At 32.5% G+C, this 24,421-nt stretch overlaps 1 protein-coding gene across 5 annotated transcripts in view; it reads left to right on the plus strand.

Moving 5' to 3' along the window:
* The window catches only part of Togaram1 (TOG array regulator of axonemal microtubules 1), an 88,135-nt gene that overhangs the window by 38,897 nt on the left and 24,817 nt on the right, over nt 1-24,421 (plus strand). For 4 of the 5 annotated variants that reach the window (XM_071607858.1, XM_071607860.1, XM_027929778.2 and 1 more), the window contains exons 5-12: nt 579-841; nt 3,462-3,694; nt 5,735-5,835; nt 10,352-10,501; nt 14,445-14,540; nt 16,427-16,602; nt 17,324-17,477; nt 22,209-22,362. In XM_071607858.1, coding sequence (XP_071463959.1) covers nt 579-841; nt 3,462-3,694; nt 5,735-5,835; nt 10,352-10,501; nt 14,445-14,540; nt 16,427-16,602; nt 17,324-17,477; nt 22,209-22,362 — 1,327 coding nt within the window. The remainder of the gene's footprint in view (nt 1-578; nt 842-3,461; nt 3,695-5,734; nt 5,836-10,351; nt 10,502-14,444; nt 14,541-16,426; nt 16,603-17,323; nt 17,478-22,208; nt 22,363-24,421) is intronic. The other variant, XM_027929779.2, reaches the window with a different exon arrangement.

Here is a 24,421-nt window from a genome sequence, read left to right on the forward strand (position 1 = left end):
AATTTAACTTGGTATATGTAACATTTTTATGTAATAAAAAATTTCAGGTGGCTCATTTTTGTTATATTCATAAGGGACACTGATACTTTTATTTCATCTCATTTTATTTATTTTGGTTCCATCCATTTACTGACAAATTCCATAATTTCATTCTTTAGAGCTGAGTATCCATTCATCCGTTGAAGGGCACCTAGGTTGGTTCCATAGCTTGGCTATTGTGAATTGAACTGCTATAAACATTAGTGTGGCTGTGTTACTGTGGTCTGCTGATTTTTTTAAAAAATATTTTTTTAGATGTTGATGGACCTTTTTTTATAATTATTGTTTTTATATGCATTGCTGAGAATCAAATCCAGAATCAAATCAAATCCACATGCTAGGCAAGTGCTTAACCACTGGGCCACAACCCTAGTGCTGTAGTATGCTGATTTTAAGTCCTTTGGGTATAAACCAAGGAGTGGGATAGCTGGGACAAATGGTGATGTGCCTTTTTATTTTTAAACGCTGTATTCCAGATATTTGTGACTATGATGCCTTTTTGTTTCTGGAAAAAAATAAAATACATACTTTTCATGCAGGAGAAAATTCTCAAGAAAAACCTAATCCAGTTCAATTTATACCTGCCTTGGTGAGATCACCATCTTTCCGACGAGGCCTAAATGGGACGAAGCCTGTCCCTCCCATACCAAGAGGAATAAACCTTTTGCCTGATAAAGCTGATTTAAGCACAGTGGGACATAAAAAGAAGGAACCTGATGACATCTGGAAGAATGAGAAAGACAGTCTTACAATTGATCTTTCGGAATTGAATTTCAGGGATAAAGATTTGGATCAAGAAGAGGTTAGAGCCATATATCATTTTCAATAATTTAAAAAATTTATAATTTCTGTAATGTTATAGTTGCAGGAAAAATATCAGGTACTTTTTTATCCCATATTTATTTTCTTATTTGTAAAAATATTTCATTACTGAAAATGTGAGAATACAGTGAATTATTAGGAAGAAAATTCATTACACTAGACTACCTCCCAGAATAATTTACTGTTCATACTACTGTATTTCCTACCAAGTACTTTTTCTATGCATACATTACTCCTTTTGCATTAAAATTATGATTACATAGAAATATGTTATTGCACTGGTTATTCTCAATGAACAATTTTTCATATTTCTTTCCTGTTTTTTGAATGAGTAAAATATAAAATATTTCCCTTCACAATCTAATTTCTCCCTCTTCTTCATCAGAGGGAATTACTATTACCATTAATTCATATTTTATGCATTGCTTTAGGGTTTTTTTGTTTGTTTGTTTGTTTAATGCTTTTTTAGTTGTAGATGGACACAATACCTTTATTTTTTATTTCTTTTATTTTTATGTGATGCCAGAGATCGAACCCAATGCCTCACACATAATAGGCAAGTGCTCTACCACAACTCGGGCCCCATCACTGTAGTTTTTATTTATTTATGGTATATTTATGCAATTAATTTTGTCCTATTACTAGTCTTTGGCTATTGCAAACAATATTGCAGTGGACATTCTTGAGCCTCAACTTTGTGCATATGCACAAATTTTTTTATCATTAAATTGAGATTATATTGTATAATCACTTTTTTAAAAACATTTTTTAGTTGTTGATAGACCTTTACTTTTTTATTTATTTATATGTGGTGCTGAGAATCAAACCTGTATAAACTCCAGATTCATTACATTATGGTTTGTTTGTTTGTTTTTCCCACTGTTCTGCACTGCCATAAGTCCATTAAGTGCATGAGTGCCTCACACATGTCAGGCAAGTGCGCTACCACTGAGCCACAACCCCAGCCCCTGTATATTCACTTTTGAATCCTAGATCAGTCCATTTTTTAAAAATGTTGCCAATATGATACATGGTAATTTTGTCAGAAGGAATATGGTTGCTGTATTTGTTTCAATTCAGAGTAGTTTTTGATAGAAGTTTCCTTTTTTTCATTTCACTTTGTCTGATTTCATGTCAAAACATGAAATGGTTTTATATTATATATGTAAACAGAAACTGTTCAGTCATGGCATTTTATAGTATTATTTTAGCCTGCTTTTAAGATGTTTGATGTAAGTTGACTTTAAAAAGAGACATCATGAAACTTTTGGAGTAGAATAGTATTCTTGTGTCACAAAAGAAAGTATATCAAGCAACTTTTACTTCTATATGCATTTGTATATTGAAATTGATACATTTTAGAGTATTTAATACATATTGATATGTCTTATAGTATTTAAAATACCAAACATTTTCACTTTTATTACTTTGCTTAATCTTAATAGTATCTCTTTGAGTTAAACAAAGCACCATATATTTTTGTTTTATTTGTGTGTGTGTGAGTATATGTTTGTGTGTGTGTTTGGTTTTTGGAAGAGGCTCACAGATGTTTTGTGTCTACACTTTGTGGTAGGTCAAAGTGTAAGTCATAGGGCTAGAAGTCCAGGTCACTTAACTCCAGATTCATTACATTATGGTTTGTTTGTTTGTTTTTCCCACTGTTCTGCACTGCCATAAGTCCGTTAAGGTATTTGTTGAACCTGACTTTCAAGTGTGAAAACTTAATAAATTTATGGACATTTTCATTACTTGAAGGCAAATATTTTCATTAAATGTTTAACCTTATGAATTAAAATATAAAAGCAGTTACATACTTCTGTATTCCTTAATTGGTTCAGAGTTCTATTCCCATCCTTAATGTGTTAGTTTCTCATTGTTTCAACCCTACATTTCTAAAAATGTTAGCTTTAGAAGTTATATATCATGATTTGTTCTCTAAACTCTTAACACTTATTAGCTAGATATAAACATCATACTTTAGAAAACTGCTTACTTGGGCTGGGGATGTGGCTCAAGCGGTAGCATGCTCGCCTGGCATGCGTGCGGCCCGGGTTCGATCCTTAGCACCACATACAAAACAAAGATGTTGTGTCCGCCAAAAACTAAAAAATAAAGATTAAAAAATTCTCTCTCTCTCTTAAAAAAAAAAAAAGAAAGAAAGAAAAGAAAATTGCTTACTTTTTGTTAACCTTCTGGAACTTGTAAGTAGCTACATCAGCATACCAGTTAGCTAAGATTAACTATACCGCTCTGACTTTAACTCAGATATCTACCATCTGATTCAGTGATTTATTAAGTAATTGAATTAATGCAGTATATTTAGATTTGTGCTAGCTACCAAAAATATCATGGTGAATAATAACTGAGATTCTTCCTCACAAGGAGCTTATAACCTAGTAGGATGTTTTATTAATATTCAAATGATGAACTCTGTGTTTTTATACTGTGTGCATATGTATTAGCATCCATCTCATTAATATGAGATTGAAGGGCATCTACCTAGGTATAATTAATGGAATTTAAAATTTAAGGATAACTATTACTAATATAAGGGGCTCCTATTAATCTCTTGACGTTAATCAGTTTTGTTTTTTTCTTAGATGCAGAGCTCTCTTAGGTCTCTTCGTAATAGTGCAGCTAAGAAAAGAGCAAAACTGACTGGCAGCACTTCTGACATTGAAAGCCCTGATTCTGCAATGAAGCTTGATTTGAACATGGACTCCCCATCTCGATCTTCCTCTCCAAACATCAGCTCTTACAGTGAAAGTGGAGTTTACAGCCAAGAATCATTGACTTCTTCTCTGTCTACGACTCCCCAGGGAAAGAGAATAATGTACATGTTAAACAGTATTCATCTGTGATTTGTGATCTAGACCCTTAACATTATGTTTGGAAAAAAATTTTAAAATCTTTTTCCTTTCTTGTTTTTAAACTTCTTCTAAAATCCAGTGGGAAAGTTTACCTTCAGGACTTTCATTTGGAGTGGGGATGAAAAGGAAACACAATTCCAGCTGTAATCTAGAGTACATAAATTAGTATAGGCTCTATTCCCCAAAGCCCCAGTTGTTCTTCCTAACATGTCTTTTTTTTTTTTTAATGTACACAATAACTTTTATTTATTTTTTTTTATGTGGTGCTGAGGATTGAACCCAGGGCCTTGCACATGCGAGGCGAGTGCTCTACCACTGAGCCACACCCCCAGCCCCATCTTCCTAACATTTATCTTACTATTCTTTTTACTTTAGCTCCCTTCTGGATAATTTTTTTCTTTTGCCAGTTAACGTAAATTACTGTTTTCATTTTAAACTCGGAACCAGTTTCCTCTAATTTGTGGATAAGATCTACCCAGCTGTATCTCACGGTTTTCTTATTTTGTTATTTCCCTTTTCTTATTTCCTCAGGAATTCATACTATAGTTCCCATAGCCCTCTCAGAAGTCTCCCTGCCTGTAGCATTAGTGCTAGAATTAGTCCTGGATATGCACAAAAACAGTAATTTTTTTTTTTCCAGCATAACAATTGAACGAATTTTTCCATATCATTTCTACAACCTTAAACAGTAATCCTGCCCTGATTTCTGGGCATCTTGGTGATCCTATTGTAAAATTTGAGAGAATGTTTTCTCTTTTTATTTTATACAAAAACCCAGAGTAGAATTGCTACAACATAAGTAGATATATTTTTATATAATACATAATAATTATATAAAATAATATATAATTTTTTTATAGATACATAGGTAGATATATATTTTATGTAAGAAAATGCTAAACAGTTTTACAAAATTCTCGTTTCACATTCTTAAAACATTTTATTTTCCTTTATTTTCTTTTCATTTTAACCTGAATATTGTTTATATACAGCTATTAGAAGTAAATATTTGAAATTAAATTGAATTAAAATTATTTTTACTTCAGTGAACTGGAGTTCTGACAAATATAGGTAGAGATTGCATAATCAAAGAAGAGGTGTGTTTTAATAACTTTAATACAAACAGATACTATTTTTCAGCAGTTCATAGATTAAACTGTATTTTTTTAAGATGTATTTTTTAGTTATTGATGGACCTTTATTTTATTTATTTATTTATATGTGGTGCTGAGAATTGAACCCAGTGCCTCACACATGCCAGGCAAGTGCTCAACCACTGAGCCACAACCCCAGCCCCTTAAACTGTATTTTTATGTCCTATTCTTAGAAACTTGTTTTAACTCATGAATTTCTCCTTCACATTTAAAATTTAAATAGCAACATACTTTGTGCTTAGAATTTTTTTTTTCTAAGTGGAATTTAGCTTTTAGACCTAAAGTGATTCCTTGATCTTCCATGAAGATGAAATTAAATATTGTGTACTCCTACAGTTGCAACATCATGTAAATAATTTGAAACCTATTTGGGAAGAAAAGTTGACTTTATAAAATGGCAGCATTTAGAATTCAGTATTTCCTACATCATCTCAAAGAATTATTCTCTTTAGATATTGAGTTATGTAAGAAGGGAGTTGACCACATCCTCCTTTATGGACTGAATCCCCACCCCCACCCCACCCCCACTCCCTGGGATTGAACCCAGAGGTGCTTAACCATTCTGTCCATCTACAACTACTTTTTTTTTTTTTCTTTTTAATTATAGTGGGATGAGGATGTAGCTCAGTTGGTAGAGTGCTTGCCTCTCATGTACAGGGCCCTGGGTTCAATCCCCAGCACCACACACAAAAAAGGAACAATAACTGGTAGTAGCCATTGGTTTTTATACTTGTTTGCTGCCTAATTATCCAAAAGTTGAATGAGTTAATAAAAGAGTAGAGAATGTGTTATATGAATATTGAACAACTATAAATCAAATGTTTATGAAATTACTTTGTTTCATTGTAGGTCAGACATATTTCCAACATTTGGATCAAAACCTTGTTCAACAAGACTTTCTTCTGCAAAGAATAAAAACACTCATACTGCTGAACAAAGCCCCAGTGAAGGTATATATTAATGTTCCATAAATATGATTTATAATATGTATGATTTTTAAATGATGTCAAAAATGATAGCAGGTGTTCTCAGATTTATAATTTTTGTTGTTATCAATTAAGAGTAAATCATTTAAAACTCCTTAAAAGGCTATTTAGGCAAGGGTAAATGTTATATTATTTTTGAAACAAAAATATTTATCTAACTGAATCATTAATTTCTCCCTCTAAGTCCATAGGTACTCCTATGCCTGGCTTCCCTACCCAGACAGTTTAATTTAGTTGTTATGAATTAATACCTGACTGTCAGAATTTTGAAAGCTTTTAGATGATTGTAATGTACAGCATAGAGAACCACCAAGCATCACAAAAGACAATTTCCCTTAAAAACAATATTTAGCTAGTTAACTACTAGTTATTACAAGTTAATTTTTTTTTTTTTTTTTTGCTTTGTTTTATATTTTGTTGTTGTTGTTGTTGTTTATACTTTGGATTGAGCCCAGGGTGCTATACCACTGAGCTACATCCCCAGTCCTTTTTATTTTTTTTATTTTGAGACAGGGTCTTGCTAAGTTTCCAGGTTGGCATCAAACTTGGATCCACCTGCCTTAGACTCTCAAGTCACATGGATTCCAGGCATGTGCCACTGAACCTGGCTAAATTTACTTTTAAATGCACTTGTGGTTCATGTAGATACATGTGAACTAGGTATTTTCATATGTATATTTTGTTAAGAATTTTGTGAACTAACTTGGAAATCTCTAAATTTTTTTAACATGGTGTCATTTTTTTAAAAATATCTTTTTTAAAAATTCATTTTTATGTGGTGTTGGGGATTGAACTCAGTGCCTCATGTATGCTAGGCAAGCGCACTACCACTGAGCCACGACCCCAAGCCCTGGAAATTTCTAATTTTTATTTTTTTTTAGAACTTTATTTTGTTTATTTTTTAATGTGGTTCTGAGAATCAAATCCAGTGCCTCACATATGCAAGGCAAGCACTCTGCCCCTGAGCCACAACCCCATCCCTCTAATTTTTTATAACATCACTTCTCAGGAAAAAAATTTAGCAATAAGTTATCTATTTGGACTCTGGTCTATCTGGAGTGGGAACTGCATGTGATTTTTTATGATTAATAAAACTGTATTAAATTGTGAATGAATTGTAACAAATTGTGATGTTATTCCTTATAATTACCTTTCTAAAAGCTGTACATGAATATGATCCTTTATTAAAATTTTCAATTTCTTGCCCTTAAATATGTCCTGATTCTATTTCCTCTGATTCCTACTACCATGGCTTTAGTTCACACTTGTTCTCATTCCTTACCTACTTAGCCTCCTAAGTTTTCTCCCTAGTTTCAGTTTAATTCACTTACAGTCCATTCCTCCACATTGTAGAACTGACTGTCTTGACTAACAAAATTCATTCAGGGCCTCTTTCAATGATCTGGTTCCTGCATACCTATCCAGCTCCATTTTTCACTTTCCTCTTTGTATCTTGTGCTCCAGTTAAATCAGACTACCTTCAGTAGTGTTTCCCATCTTTTGTACTTGCACATATTATTTCTTCTGCATGACAACTGGAATCTACATCACACCCTTTACAGCTATGAAAGAAGCTCATTTGTTTTTTTCTGAGAAGCCTTCCCTAATTTATAAACAAGATTAACTATTACCTCTTTTGTGATAACATTTTGCACTAACATCTTTTATAATGGTTTTTCAGTTATTTATTTTTCTTCTACTCTCAGATTCTTGATCCCAAAGACTAGTTCCCTCTGATTACCTACTACAACCTGTCGTAATCATGAATGCCTGACTTAACCAAGTGTGCTTAATTTACTGGTTTGCACAAAGCTAATAGTCAACAAAGAGATAACTACTCTACACATAAAGTCAGCATGTATGTCGTAAGTCAGTGTATAGGTCTGGAAGACCCCAGCTGAATCCCAAATTGATATTTAATAATAATATTCACATTTTGTGTAAGTAACTTAACTGCTTTGAAACTTTGTTTCCTCATTTTAAATACATTAAAGATCAAAGAGACATCTGATTGCTTTATTGTATCTAATTTGCAAAAATGGAACTATCTTGTAGATAGATTAGATTTGGAAAAGAGTAGATTTAAAACCTGGATTTGATGCTAATTGTAGGACCATGGGATTTGTTTAATAGAGTGATGAGTTCTATAGTACACACTTCTAATGTAGTATTCAGAGTTCCCCAAATTTGCCTAATATTTAGTGTTTTCCAAATTTGTTTAATCTTAGGAATTACCTGGGTTCATATGTAACACATGTATAGATTCTGAGGCCTCATCTCATACCTAATGAATTTATCATCTTGGTTAGAAATCTGCACTTTTAACAAGTAATAGGAATTTCTAGGATCACATTTTACAAACACTGTTGTCATTGAATTCACTATGAGATATTCTTAAATTTAACATTCTCTCAAACTGTTAAATTGTTAATGGTTTAAGATTTTTATCAATTTGGGTTTGTTGTTTACTGTAAACAAATGATTCCTATAAGTTTATTATGGTTCCAGTGGTAAAACATGAAAATAATAATGCTCAGAATAAAGACTATTTGAATATAAAAATGAAAATATCAATTATGTAGAAATCCTAAATCCCGGGGCTGGGGTTGTGGCTCAGCGATAGAGCGCTTGCTTAATACATGCGAGGTGCTGGGGTTTGATCCTCAGCACCACATGAAAATAAATAAATAAAATAAAGGTATTGTGTCCAACTACAACTAAAAAAAAATCCTAAATCCAGTCTGTCTTTACAATAGTGTTTCCATTGAAGGCTTCCACACATATTCTACAACAATTACTCTAAGTTGTGTTAAGATTTTCTGAATGGTGTTATAGTAAATTTTTCCCATACCAATAGTGTTGTCTATTAATAGGAAGCATGTCCACCCAAAACCAGAATCTTTATAAATCTTACTTTATGGACTGTCAAAACTAAGAATTTAAAGATATCTATGTTACTTCTAGAAGTTATCTATTATTATCAGATATTTATTATTTAATATCAGATATTTTTGAAGTTTATCTTTGTGAACTGACCTAATGCCTTCTATTCCACAGTTCTTTCTAGCCCAGCTACCATCAGTTACTTCTTCTCCCCACATCCTGATTTTTAAAAATACAACATTTTTTTATACCTTTATTTTATTTATTTTTTGTGGTGCTAAGGATCGAATGTAGTGCCTCACACATGCTAAGCAAGTACTCTACCACTGAGTCACAACTCTTATCCAGAATACAACATTTTTGGGCTGGGGATGTGGCTCAAGTGGTAGCGCACTCGCCTAGCATGCATGAGGCACTGGGTTTGATTCTCAGCACCACATAAAAACAAAATAGAGATATTGTGTCCACCTAAAACTAAAAAATAAATTTTTAAAAATACAACATTTTAAAAACAATTTCTTATTATTATTGCTTGATGATTTGTAGGAGCTACATATGAAAATGGACAGTGACTAAATATTGCCTAGACATTCTGTGGTTGTAATAGCTGCATAGCATTAGTATAGAGTGGTAAGTTTAAACATTCAAATATATATTTAAAGTTTTTTTATTTTTTTAGAAGGAGGCATAGGAGAGAGTTCTATTTTTATTTTTAATTAAGGATATAATAATATTTAGGTATTTATAATATTCTAGGTAGGTACTATGCTGTTTTCTTTAATCCACATGACAGCTCTAGAAAAGATTCTACAATGTTATCATCATTTCACATAGAAGGTTAAGTGTCTTGTCCAGGTTAAGTGGCATGGCTATGATTTAAAGCCAGGAAGCCATGATTCCAGATACTGGATTCTTAATCACTAGTATTTTCCTGCCTCATCAACCAGACCAATACATGGGAATAGGAGAAAAAGAGAAGAATGAAGAATATAGGCATTTTTCTTGTCACTGTTTTAAAATTTTGAATTAAAAAAAAATTGTGTGTAAAGTTAAGTGGATTTATTATCATTATCATTATCATTATTATTGGTAGTCCTGGGGATTAAAAACAGTGGCACTGTACCACTGAGCTATATCCCCAGCCCTTTTTTAAGTTTTAATTTGGAATGAGTCTACTAAGTTGCTGAGACTGGTCTTGAACTTGTGAGCCTTTTGCCTTAGATTCCTGAGTCACTGGGATTACAGTCATGCACTACCATGCCCAGCAAAAGTGTCTTTTAAATATTAAATGCTTGTCATATTTTTAGACATATACGTTGGATCATATTTTTCAAGTATTACATTTTATATTTCATTGCAATTTTAAAACCTATTTTAAGAAATGTTGTAGTATAACTTATAATAGTTTTATCTCTTAGATAAAAAGTATTACGTGATTTAAAATGTGATATAACTTTTAAATTACTGTCATCTTATAATTTCTAGTATGTTGCCAGCCTTTTGAAAAGGTTAGAAGGCAAGATAGATTTTGAGAGATTTGTTCCTATTATATAATATTACCTAAATTATTTAAATAAATATTTATTTTATTTCATAGGGATTACAACATCCAATGTAAGCATAATTGGCCAACGTATGAACTATGGGTTTGGATGTGGTGATTGTGAAGATGATAGGTCACATGACATTTTACCTAGTGCTTTAAAAATACAAAATAAGGAAAACCCAAGACATAAGCATACAAAAGGTTAGTAAATTTCATAACAAATTAATTTTTAAAAATACAGTAGAATCTACATCAGAGTTCTCCCTAAACATGCCAATAAAGAAAAAATTAACTGAAAATTCTTAGTTTTGAGGTTTTTCATCTTATCCTTCTGCTGATGTGTTACTTAAATAATTTTGAAGAATAGAAGAATTCACAGGTTTGTGTTGGTATATGGACTTGCCTAAGGAACCAGGGAAGGGAAAGGACTGCCCATGTGTTAAAACTAGGGAATCCCTCCTGACTTCTACCCCAAGAGTATACACACATCCTAACATACACACACACACACACCCATACACACATACACACAATTTTTTACAAGCCATTTTTCCACTCCAATAAGGTAGAGGCAATCATGTGAGTAAATTACTCCCAAATGTCTGGTTAGGTTGTAACCATGGAGTAAAGCTGTGGCAACAAGAATGTGAATTTCCTGTGGTAGAACCTGGGAAAGAGCTTCTTTGTTATCACTGACCATTTGTTAGCAATTTATGTGTTTTTAATTATTGGCTAATCCATCCAGTGACTGCTTTATTCATTTCTTAAGAGATTCTGACACAACCTGCATATTAAAAATTACCTCTAGGGGACAAAAGAAGTGATTTTGAAGGTTATAAATATTTAAATAGAATAATTAGAAGTCCTCTGTTTTTAAGCCTGGTAATCTAAAATAAGTAAGTACAGAGCTATCATTTTTTCAGTAGCAACTGTGGTCATGATAATATTAACTTCAATACTTTATTTCTGATAATCTTAAATCATGTACATGCAGGTAATCAGAAATGTTAGCTCTTTTTATTGTGGAAGTGATCCATGTTGTGTGAAAAATTGATTATAAGCTTTTCCTTGTTTTTATTTTTTGTAAATTTCTTAAAATTTATTCTAAAAAAATTCAGTATTTGTTCTTTGTGGCAGCAATAAGTTGTTTATTGTTTTTATAAAATAAAATGATGGGATTTTTATATTTACTTATATATTTTATTTCTCATGTAAAGAAAATCAAAGACAAAAATACTTAAAAGTAACTCATACTAAAAAAAGTCATATTAAATTTTTTAATAGCAAACATGTTCAAAACCAAACTTCGAGACAGGTTTCTCTTCCATAGCGTTACTGTTTTCCTAATTGTGGAGACATAAAACTTTAAAGTCATCGTTGTCTACTTCTCCATAGCTCCATGTTTTGGAATTAGTCCATCCTATCATTTCTTCTCAGTCTAATTTTATCTGCAGCCATACTTGTGATTTGGCCTTCTGCTACCTCTTCCTGTAAAATTATAGTGCCTTCTAGAAAGACTTAGCTCTAATTTTTATCCCTTTAAATTCAGAATCATCTTTCTAAAATACATGATCTTCTCCTCCATATTGAAAATCTTGAGTGGTTCCCTGTTAACCATAGAATATAGTTTCTACTCTATAGCATAACTTTTAAGATTTATAATCTTAGAACGGTGGCACACAACTGTAATCTGAGCGGCTCAGGAGGCTGAGGCAGGAGCATCACAAGTTCAAAGCCAGCCTCAGCAACTTAGGCCCTCAGCAACTCAGTGAGATCGTATCTCTAAATAAATATTAAAATGGGATGGGGATGTGGTTTAGTGGGTAAGTGCCTCTGGGTTCAATCCCTGGTACCAGGAGGAAAAAAAGAAAAAAAAAAAAAAAAAGACCCGTAATCATATTGCCTCTGTTTAACTTTTTTGCTTTACCTTACCATTCCTCTTTTAATGCCCTAATACTCTGGCACTTGTAATATTGTAGCTTTTCTTACTTTGTAATTGCAAAGCCTGCATGCTTTATCCAAATCTTAATGTGTTCAGTTCATGTCTGCTTTTGAATACTGGTTTAAAAGCTACTTCTTTGGAAAACTTTGCTTATTTTTTTGATCTGGAATAGTCTTCTTTACTCTCTTCAGTCACCCTACCTGCTAGTTAATTTATGCACATTTAATATCTTCCACGTTAAATTATAAGTTTCTTAAGAGTAATAATATTGTCATCTTTATATCTTCAATGTGCTTTGCATAGAAATCTGTTCATTTGCCATATATGAAATGAATGGAATGGTGATTAGCCAATTAAAACCAATATTTTAAAAGTGGGCAAAATCACTCAAAAAGTGCATTCTCAAATAGTCAGGTAAAAGTAAATAGTAAGTATAGTGTTAAACAGAATACAAAGTTTCCCAAAAGAGATATTGCCATTGTGTAGCCAAAGGATTTTTTTTTAATGGTATTGAGGATTAAACCCGGGGCACTTTCCACTAAGCTACACCCCTGCCCTTTATATTTTTTTATTTTGAGACAGGGTCTTGGTAAGTTGCTGAAGCTGTTCCAGTACTTATGATCCTACTGACTCATCCTCTGGAGTCGCTGGGATTACAGGCAAGTGCTACTGCACCTGGCTCCAAATGGATTCATTTTGTAAGAAACCTCATTCTTTTTTAGGGTTAGCTCTTATAACCACCTTTTCGTCTTCCCATTCTTTTCCTTTATTGGCATCCCTTTGAACCTGCCCATTTTCTACACAACATTGTGGAGTCCAATTAATGACTTGAGAAGATGATTAATGATGGATGTTTACAGTGTTAGCAACTATGAGTTAACATGTTCTCTTTCTGTATTTGAATGAATTAGACAGAAATGACAAAAGATTATATAAGGATATTTGTGTATAAAGAAGCCTTTAAACACATTTTTTTTTTTATCTTTAGGATTGAGACAATGAGCAATATTTCTTTTTAACATTTCTGTTTAGAAGAAAATACAATGTAAAAAAAATAAAAGCACATCAAAAGTAATTGTCAGCTGATCTTAGAAATGAAGTTCAAACTTAATGTGTCCTTATTTTCTCATTATGAGACTTATCTACTTATTCAATTATTTCTTGATATATATTTGACACACACATATATACTGTATTTGTGGACTGTTGAGCAAAATTATTTCATTTACTAAGATTTTTGCATTCCTTTGTCACAGAACATTTTGTGTGTATGTGTGTGTGTGTGTGTGCGCGCACGTGCGCTAGTCATTGTTTCTGTTAGTTGGTGTGTGCTGTACATTGGTTATTCCAAATTACTTAAGAAGAAATTATGTGGAGCTGAGGATGTAGCTCACTTGACTAGCATATATAAAGCCTTCAGTTAGATCCCCAGCATCATGGAAAAAAAGAATATGTGAAAAATTATCACCTACAACAGTTTCTTTCTTTATCTCTGCTGTGTTCACACAAAGCCAGAGCAAGCCTATTAACTTTAGCAGATTAGCAAAACAGTTTATGTACCTCATTTTTTAAAAATCAGTTATTTGATCACATTTACCAATTAAATTTACCAAAAACTTTTCTTTCCTAGACCCTAAATTAATTTTATATTGCTTTTCATTTTTTTTTATTTTGATACATACATCTAATTTATATTTATTGAATACTCACTCTGTTGCAAGCACTGTACCAGGCTTCAGGAAACAATAATAATCAAAACTAGACATAAGTCCTGTTCCATGGAGCTTATAGTCTAGTAGGAGAAAGAATAATTTGGTAAATAATTAGAAACTGAGATAAAAATTAACCTAGAAAAGTACAGATTGCTATGAGATTGACTTGATCTGTTTTAGGGTATCAAATTATTTCCTTTGTGATTATTCTGATTATCATACTGTGATTATTTGCATGTTTTTCTCCCACCATTAAACCTGGTATGTTTAAACTCCTTAAGGGTAGGAAGATTTCTTTTCTCTCTAGTGGCTAGTACATACTAGGTAAATATAAATATTAGATTATAAATATTTATTGAATTAACATCTATGATAAAAAAATTATAAATTTTTGTATGTAATAAGTTTTTACTTTTAATCATGTTATAATATCCAAAAACTAAGTAAGCATTTTAAATCGTTTTTCATTGTTTTTTTCTTTCTTTTTTAGGATTTATAAGGTCATCAAATTTACAGCAAATTTCCACTTTTGACTTCACTTCCACAAATACCTTATCAGAAGATTCAGTAGTAGTTGTTGGAAAAGGTATTTCAGAGTTACTTAGCTTTTTTTAAAATTTTTTTTGGTTGTTGATGGACCTTTATTTTATTTATTTTATTTTTATGTCGTGGTGAGAATCGAACCCAGTGTCTCACACATGCTAGGCAAGCATTCTACCACTGAGCCACAACCCCAGCCCCCACATAGCTTTTTAATAGTTTGTGTTCTTCAGACTTAAGCAAAGCATGTCAATAAAGAATAGTGAGTAATTCAAACATTAAATAGAATTTCTTTTTTTAAGTTATTAAATTGAGGACTGGGTTTGTGACTCAGTGGTTAAATATTTGTCTAGTATGTATAAGGCCCTGGGTTCAACCCCCAGCACTGCAAAACAAAAGCAAAACAAGAGTTATTAGGGCTGGGGATGTGGCTCAAGCGGTAGCGCGCTCACCTGGCATGCGTGTGGCCCGGTTTCGATCCTCAGCACCACATACAAAGATGTTGTGTCCGCAGAAAACTAAAAAATAAATATTAAAAATTCTCTCTCTCTCTCTCTCTCTCTCTCTCTCTTTAAAAAAAAACAAGAGTTATTAAATGGAAAAAAATAGAAGTCAGCACTTCGCATTTCCATCCTCTGACAAAATTATAGTAAATTCATGTCAGTAATTTTCAGAGAGAGATGTTATGTGACAGCTGTAGACAAGGTACTTCTAAGACAGTTTTAGGACAGGTATGAGAATTTTGGCATAATCTAAATTCAAATGGTAGTCTTTATCAGCTTACTAATTAATAAAACAATATTATTTATTTATCTCCCATACAGAGTCTAGACAAATCAAAATTAAATCCTATTATATATTTTATGGGGCTGGGAGATCTTTGACCAATACCATTGCAAGTATCTTTTTAAATTAATTTCTTTTAAACTGAAAAATGTGTCATATGCATTGGGGGCATATGTCTTTTTGTTCAAAAACGAAATAGAATAAAATTCATGGAAACTTCCAGGTGTGGTGGTGCATGCCTAAAATCCCAGCAGCTTGGGAAGCTAAGACAGGAGAATCGTGAGTTCAAAGCCAGCCTCAGCAAAAGTGAGGCACTAAGCAATTCAGTGAGATCCTGTCTCTAAATAAAATACATAATAGGGCCGGGGATATGGCTCAGTTGTTGAGTACTCCTGAATTCAATTCCCTGTACCACCCCCCCAAAAAAAAAACCTCTTGGAAATCTTTTCTCATTTCTTTGCTTGATAGTCTCATTAGAATAATTTAAGATCCTCCTCAGATGAGCTGCAGCCTATTCTTACAGACTTACTTCCTGTTATTTCTCTGTTTGCCTTGTACCCATACACATGCTTTATACTTTTTCAGCTCTGTGTATAAATCTTCCTATCTCATAGCATTTCTTTTATGTGTGTGTGTGTGTGTGTGCATACGTATATATATATTTAGTTGTAGTTGGACACAATACCTTTATTTTATTTATTTATTTTTTATGTAATGTTCAGGATCAAACCCAGGGCCCCGCACATGCTAGGTGAGCGCTCTATTGCTGAGCCACAACCCCCGCCCCTTAGCATTTCCTCTCTTCTTTGTCTACCCAAATCCATTGTTTCTTCTAATCCCAGTTTAACTCCATTCTTCTTGAAATTGTTTTAAATGCCCAGCTCACACCAACTTTCCTGTGAACCTTTCTATGAATTCCATGCTTGCAGTATGTAGTTCTCAATTGATATTATCATGAATTAGTTTCTCTCACCTCTTATATTATTGTCCTGTTAGGGTATTTGTTTGTATATTTTACAAATTACTTAATGTGTCTTTCTTACAGTGTTGTTTGCTCTTGAATGCAAGAGCAAAGTCTTAAACTTTGTTATCCAGAATGCTATTACATATATACTTAATGACTCTTCAATGGTTGGTTGATTGCAGGTGTATTTGGAAGTCCAAATTCAGCACCAACAACCTGCAGCCAGCCAGTGATATCTTCTATGGAAAATGAGGATACATTTTCAAGTAAACAAAGTATTGAACCACCATCAGGGATATATGGAAGAGCAGTCCAACAAAGTATTCCATCATATCTTGATGTTGACAATGACAAAGATGTAAGGTTATTTACTAATCATGAGGATAAATTTAAGCCTACAATATGTCATTGTTTTGGGTATATCAGATGTAGGGCAGTAAAAATATTTAGATTAAAAATTTTTAGGGCTGGGGATGTGGCTTAAGCGGTAGCGTGCTTGCCTGGCATGCACGAGGCGCTGGGTTCGATCTTCAACATCACAGAAAAATAAAGTAAAAATTTTTAAAAAATTAAATATTGGTAAGTTTTCTGATCCTGAATCATTTAAAAGCTAGATTATTCTCCTTTCCTACCAAGTAAATATGTTCTCTTTCTAGTAATAAAGTATACTATAACATACTTTATATACATATATGTTTCTGTATGCATGTACTTAACATTTTTCTATAATATATTCAAGCAGCAGTAGACTGATATCCTTAGGCACAAATGTAATTGGATAGTAGCCCTATGTCATTCTATTAGATATTAGGATTCCTAAAATAAAGACTGATATATATATATAGTTAATTTTGTAGAAATATTTAATGTAGGGCTAGGGTTATAGCTCAGTGGTAGAACGCTTGCCTAGCATGTGTGAGACACTGCGTTCAATCCTCAGCACTGCATAAAAATAAAATAAAATAAAAATATAAAAAAGCAAAATATTTAATGTACAAAATATACAGTTATCTGAGATGAAGATATTTTAAATCTCAAACTCCCTGAATACTTCCAGATATTTCAACTTTTTCATGCAGACTAAAGTTTCTATTTCAAAATCTACTTATGACAAAATGAGACAAAAGAGAAAAGAAGAAAAAGAGCTTTTTGACATAAAAGATTGTGAAAAGAAGGACCAGAATCACTGGGAACGAATGAAACATACAGGAACTGAGAAAATAGCATCTGAAAGTAAGTAGTATTTGCTTTTTGAAGTGTTTTTGTCAAGTAATATTCTAAAGCTACTATAATACTAAGGATGCTATATGACTAAGAATGGCCTATATTGACCCATATTACTGAAATTTGCAAGACCTAATAACTAACTTCTATCATAATAAATGCTAATTCTTTCTCATAAAAAGAAAAATTATTTTGTTCTCTCTTCTAGACTTAAATATTTTTAGAGATGAAGGGAGAATATCAAAATAAGAGTTCCCCTTTAGAAAATATTGCCTTCATCCCTCCATAGATAGGAGGACCCAGTTTAAAACTGTCACATGTTTAGTGTTTTCAGATTAGGGTAGGTTACTATTTAAATATAAAGAGTAATGTTACAAATGCTTGTTAAGATGAAGAGACCACATGTGACACAGGGCATCTGTGAGAGAAAGAACACTGAACCAAAAGTCGATAGATAGATCTGGATTCCTATCAGTTCTAGCTTTGATTAACTTTGAGACCTGGAAACAGATCTTAATTTTCTACCCCTATAATTATATGAATTCAAAGGTCCAAATTATCTCAAGGAAATATTTCTTTTTACTAAAGACTGGTATCCAATTTTATAAAAGTAACTGAGATACTGAAGCTGTTTATATTAGAGCATCATCAAAAAAGGCATTGTATTTATCATTTATTCAGGTTGTCATTGAGTACCACTGTGTTTTATGCTTAGGTAAAAGTAGTATCCACATTTCCTATATATATATAGATTTTTTTTTTTTTAGTTGTAGATGGATACAATGCCTTTATTTTATTTGTTTTATTTTTATATGGTGCCGGTGATCAAACCCAGTGCCTCACACATGCTAGGCAAGTGCTCTACCACTGAGCCACAACCCCGGCCCCTCCTATATTGTTTTTAAAACCATTGAATAGATCTTAGATATACTAACAACTGGGAAAAAATATTATAGATTAAAATGTAAATTTTATGAACTGTAGTAAACATTAAGTATTATTGCTTAGTTATTTTATTAAATATTATTAAAGCATAAACTGTGAACTATAATAAACATTCTTAAATTTATGTTGGTTCTAAAGCCTAGATATCAATAAAAATACAGAAAAAAGTAAGTATATAAATGAAATAGGTGACACACTTTTAAGATAAAAATAGGGATTTATACTAGAAGAGTGTCTAAGGTTCTGCTTTATATTTGTTTTATAATGTAAGAAGTATAAAAAACTTTTTGAAATTCTGCATTCACAAAGCTAATCATTGTTGAAACTGTGCTTAATGAGAGGTTTTGGCCTATAAAGTTGGTGATTAAATATAGTCATACAATGTTAAAAATAGGCAATCATGAAATTAAGCCTGTTAGCATTCTTAGATAATTTCTTTTTTTGTTGTTGTTGTTAATCTCATAAAATCCAGGGAGAAAAAATTTTAAAAATTTTCTGGGGCTGGGGTTCGAATGTGTGAGGCACTGGGTTTGATTTACACACACAAAATGTGAATGGCACCACATATACATAAATGAATAGAAAATAAAAGGCTTGTCAACAGATAAAAATAAATTAAAAAAAAAACTTATTACCCATCTAAGCCTATGTTAAGAGTATGGGTGGAAGTACTAGTAGTAGCAGTACTACAAGTAGTAATACATCATAAATTTTGGAGTATTCATTTTGCCTATAATATAGGCTTTACATATTAGATTTCTGAGAAGTATCTAAAGTGCTTTCTTGGTCACTCTTATGTTATTTCAACATAAGATTATACTTACAAAATTTTGGAGGTTGGGGCTATAGCTCAGTTGGTAGAGTGCCTGCCTTGCATGCACAAGGCCCTGAATTCAATCCCCAGCACCACAAAAAACAAAACAAAACAAAAATTTTGTGTATATAACCCAAAATTAAATGTTTAATTTGATTTGTAGTTATAAACATATTGCCAAAAATAAATTCTAATAGCAAAATTGTAGTTGTATATGTCTCCATTTAAGAAGCTTCTTTATCTGTTAGTTTATTGCTACTCAAAATGTGGTTCTTAAACTAAAGAATTGTTTATTATTCATCCATGACAGGATACATTAAAAAACCTATTCAGTTTTTAGAACTATTTTAACTATTGGACATTGTCACAGTGCTTTTATTGTATAAAAGTATCAATCTGCAACAGAGTGGAAGTTTTTAAAAAAGTTAGTTTGAGTAGCACTGCTTTAGACTGATATTCTTTGTACCTTCCTTTTCCAGAATAATATTTGTTTTGTTTCACTTTTTTCAGGTGAAAATAAAGTAAATATAGGTAATAGTACTTGATGTTGGTATAACCAAAAGGTTGAAAATTGGGTATTTGTCTGCACCTCTGTCTAATAAGTTATTTTCTCATGAGAGTGGGCATGGAGCTGGGAATATAGCGCAGTTGGTAGAGTGCTTGCCTCACATGCACAAGGCTCTGGGTTCAATCCCCAACACCAAAAAAAAAAAAAAAAGAAAGAAAAAAATTGACAATCAGAGTGGAGTAAAATGGAATTCTTAAAACTTTATTTAGCATCAGTTTCTTCTCCTGTAATGTAGGATTAATAATAAATATTACAGAGTTCTTTAATGAATTAAATGAAATAATGTAAATGAAGCACATAGCACACTACCAAGTAAGATTTCAATAAATCATGGTTAGTAGTACATTTGTATTTTATTTATACATATCAATTTTATATATGAGGTCTAATGAGCGTATATCTAAACCATTGACAAAACGAAATGGATCTATTTGTTATATTTTTTAATGGTCACATCATCTTGCTCATTGTGTGATTTACTCTAGCGAAGACTATTAATGATTTTAATCACCATAGTAATCCAAAAATCATATTTATCCTTTTTATCAAATACATTATCAATTTTTTATACCTTTATTTTATTTATTTTTTAAAAAAATATTTTGTTTTAGTTGTAGTTGGACACAGTACCTTTATTTTATTTTTATATGATGCTGAGGATCGAACCCAGCACTCACATGTGCTAGGCAAGTGCTCTGCAGCTGAGCCATAACCCCAGCCCATTATTTATTTATTTTTATGTGGTGCTAAGGATCAAACCCAGGACTTCACATGTGCCAGGCAAACGCTCCACCACTGAGCCATGACCCCAGCCCTGTTATCAATATTTTGAAAGTAGAGATTCTGTCATAGACCTCTTTATACAAAATCATAAGGAATAATGGACTTGATAATGAGTGTGTCCTTCCGCTTTATTGAAATAATTAAATGCAGTAAAGTTTGTAAAACATTTATCACAAGGTCTGCAACAAAGTACTTAGTAAATCTTAGCTAATATCATTAATGCCTTATTGCCTTTGGATTTTAAATGATTGATAGAAACTTTGAATATGTAATTAGTATACAACATTAAGACAAGTTTCTTATGTTTGTGATTTCCTATAACATTTTCTCACAAATAATATAGTTAAATAATTTTTCATGATAGTCATTTTCTAGTGTTTACTATTTCTTCTTTAAAAAAAAAAATCTCAACATGGAAAAAGAACCAGTAAATCTTTTCCCACTTACAAAAGGCCATTCTATTTGATTTTTTTTTTTTCCCTAACACATCCACTGCACATGTCTTACACTGAGCAGTGCTCTAAGGGCATTACCTTGAGCACTGAAGGACAACAATTTGTTTTCCTAACATCTAGAACATTGCATTATATCTGGAAAAAGTTTGGTAAATATTTGAAGTGAAACAAACATTGTTCGTATTACTACACATAGACACAGGATTCATTATAGACTATTGATACTATACCAATAGAGAAAAACAATTAGAATTCTAAATTTAGTTGCCAAGTAACTTTATTTTTTAATTGTCAGTTGTGGAGCAGTGCAGGTATATATTCATGTTTTTACAAAATATCACATTGATTCTTTTAGCTCCTAAAAGCTAGACTGTTATGACCCATGACTGAAAACTACTTATTTATTTATATTAAATGGAATTTATTAGTAATCTTCAATATAAGAAAGTTTTAAATAACTGTGCTTTCTGGGTATTACAATTTCTTTTTTTCTTTTTTTTTTTTTTAAGTTGTAGATGGACACAATACCTTTATTTGTTTATTCATTTTTTTTTTTTAATGTGGTGCTGAGGATCGAACCCAGGGCCTCACATGTACTAGGCAAGTGCTCCACCACTAAGCCACAACCCCAGACCCCTGGGTATTACAATTTCTTAAAGAATAAACTAATACTAGTTTTTTCTTCCACTTCCCCCACCCCCCGCCCCAGTACCAGGAATTGTGTTCTACCACTGAGTATCCTCAGCCCTTTTTTATATTTTATTTTGAGAGAGGGTCTTACTAAATTGTAGAGACTGGGCTTGAACTTGTAATCCTTCTGTCTCAGGCTCCTGGGTAGCTGGGATTATAGGCGGCATGCATCACCACATCTGGCTAGTAGAAAGAAATATTTATAACATCTAGTATGCATCTATAATCCCAGCTGCTTAGGAGGCTGAGATAAGAGGATCGCAAGTCTGAGGTTAGCTTGAGCAAATTAGGGAGACCCTGTCTCAAAATTAAAACATAAAAATTGGACTGTGATGTAGTTCACTGGTAGAGTATCCTGGGTTTAATTCCCAGTACCAAAAAAAAAGAAAAGAAAGATCCGTAACATCCGTAAGAATACCATTACCTTTTGATTTGTGTCCTGTGTCTCAAGGTTCTCTTATACTTTATTTAATGTTTTGTTTTAGCTGAAGCATCTCCTGGAGCCATTCCACAGTATAAAGAAAGGATGCCTTCTGTTACTCATAGTCCAGAAATAATGGATTCATCAGAACTACGGCCATTTTCCAAGCCAGAAATAGCCCTGACAGAAGCCCTAAGGCTTTTAGCTGATGAGGATTGGTAGGTTAACCATCCTTAACTTAAAACTAAGTTCCAAAAGGTTTTTGTAAATTTATATTTAAAACCTTAAAACATAAGCTTTTTTAAAACCTTGAAACATAATCCTATTTACGTAGATTTAAAAAATATATTTTAACTACTAGGCCTCTGAGTCTTTTGAACTTATTAATGTAGCTGAACTCTGGCCCTAATATAACTGTATTACCAGTTACATTATAACTTATATCAGGGACATAGGTTAATTTTATTATGAATTATGCAAACCCTTTGATATTGGAATATAAATCTCACTATTTCTCAAATTGTTTCTTTGTGAAATGTAAACTTAAACAATCCTGAAATGTGCTCTTACCACAGTTGCCACCCAGCCAGTTCAGCCAGTAACTCAAGGAAGACAAAAAGATAATGGCAACATACATCCCAGTTGTTCAGCTTGAGCATCCACTAGCTGAAGACTACCTTTGTTTTGTCTTCTCTCCTATTCCTTTATCTGTTGCAGTCCCATCCAATGCCTCATCACTAGTTGTGCCTTTGTTAGATCATATTCATCAACATAAAGATGTGATATAAGTAGGACAGGACTGTAGTTCAGTAGTAGAACATGGGCAAGGTCCTAGGTTTGATATACCCAGTACTGACACCCCCAGCAAAAAAAAAAAAAATAGTATGCTATAATTTATATCTCCTATTTAAAAACAAACTACCTCCCTAAACTGCACCTCTTCATCCCATTTCTCACCTCAACCCACACTTTTTAACTAAAAGTCCTCAAAAGTACTGGGAAAAAAAAAAAAAGTCCTCATTGTCTCTGCTTTTTAACATCATGTTCTCTTCTCGGCCTTCTTTAATTGACTACTTTTAATTGACTTTTCACCACCCCCACCTCAACCACCACATCTCTAAGTGGCAAAAGTGACCATTTTGCTAAATCTACCCTGTTCATTAATCGGTTTTCCTCTTCTCCTTTCAGCAGCATTTGACACAGTTAACATTCTTTTCTTCTTGATATACTTCTTTTTTGTTGCCCCTTAAAAATCAATCTCCTGATTCTTTTCCTGTAGGGTGTGTATTTTGACATATTATACATGCATGGGGTGTGACCCATTACAATTTTGATCTCATTCTTGTGGTTGAACATGATGTGGAGTTACACTGGTTGGGTATTCATATACGAGCATAGGAAAGTTATATCTGATTCATTCTACTATCTTTCCTATTTCCATCCCCTCTTCCCTTTATTCCTATTTGTCTAATCCAATGAATTCTATACTTCTTTTTTTTTCTTTTTGACTTTGAAATTTATGCATGCTATAGAAATCGATCCACTGGTGTTCTCAAGTCTACATTTATTGTGTGTATCAGGGGCAGTATTTTACTGGCAATCAATTTTCTATAAACAGCACTTAATAAATATATTAGATATCAGATGTTTCTGCTGTGAGTACTCAACTCTGTTGTAGTACAAAAGCAGCCTTAGACAATATGAAAAGAAATGAACTTCAGTGTTCCAATAAAACTTACAAAAATTTTACTTATAAAAACTTATTTGAAAAAGCATACTAAGACCAAATTTGGTCCATGAAATGATTTCATTGAGTGTGATAGCTTTAAATTCCATCCATTCTCTTATTTCTTATATGTGTATCTGGATCTCTGGTATCTTCCTGAACTATACACTCAAGAAATAACCCAGGCTAGGCTTGGTGACTCACACCTCTAATGCCAGCAACTCAGGAGATTTAGGCAGAAGGATTGCAAGTTTAAGATCAGTCTCAGCAAGTCAGGAAGACTGTCTGAAAAATTTAAAGGGGGAGGGGGTGGGACTGGGTAATATAGCTTGGTAGTAGAACATCCTTGGGTTCAATTCCCAATACAGCTGGAAAAAAGATAAAAGGAAGAAGTAACTCAGCTGCCTGTTTGACACTTTTACTTGGATGCCAGTATGCATCTTCAATTTAATTTATCCATAAAAGAACTCCTAAAGTTTACTTCCTGCCAAGATGGATTAATAGGCAGTAGATTCACCCTTAGAATTAAAAAAAAAGTTTAAAAAGAAAAA

The sequence above is a fragment of the Marmota flaviventris genome, chromosome 2, assembly GCF_047511675.1.
Source record: "Marmota flaviventris isolate mMarFla1 chromosome 2, mMarFla1.hap1, whole genome shotgun sequence".
Lineage (NCBI taxonomy): Eukaryota > Metazoa > Chordata > Mammalia > Rodentia > Sciuridae > Marmota > Marmota flaviventris.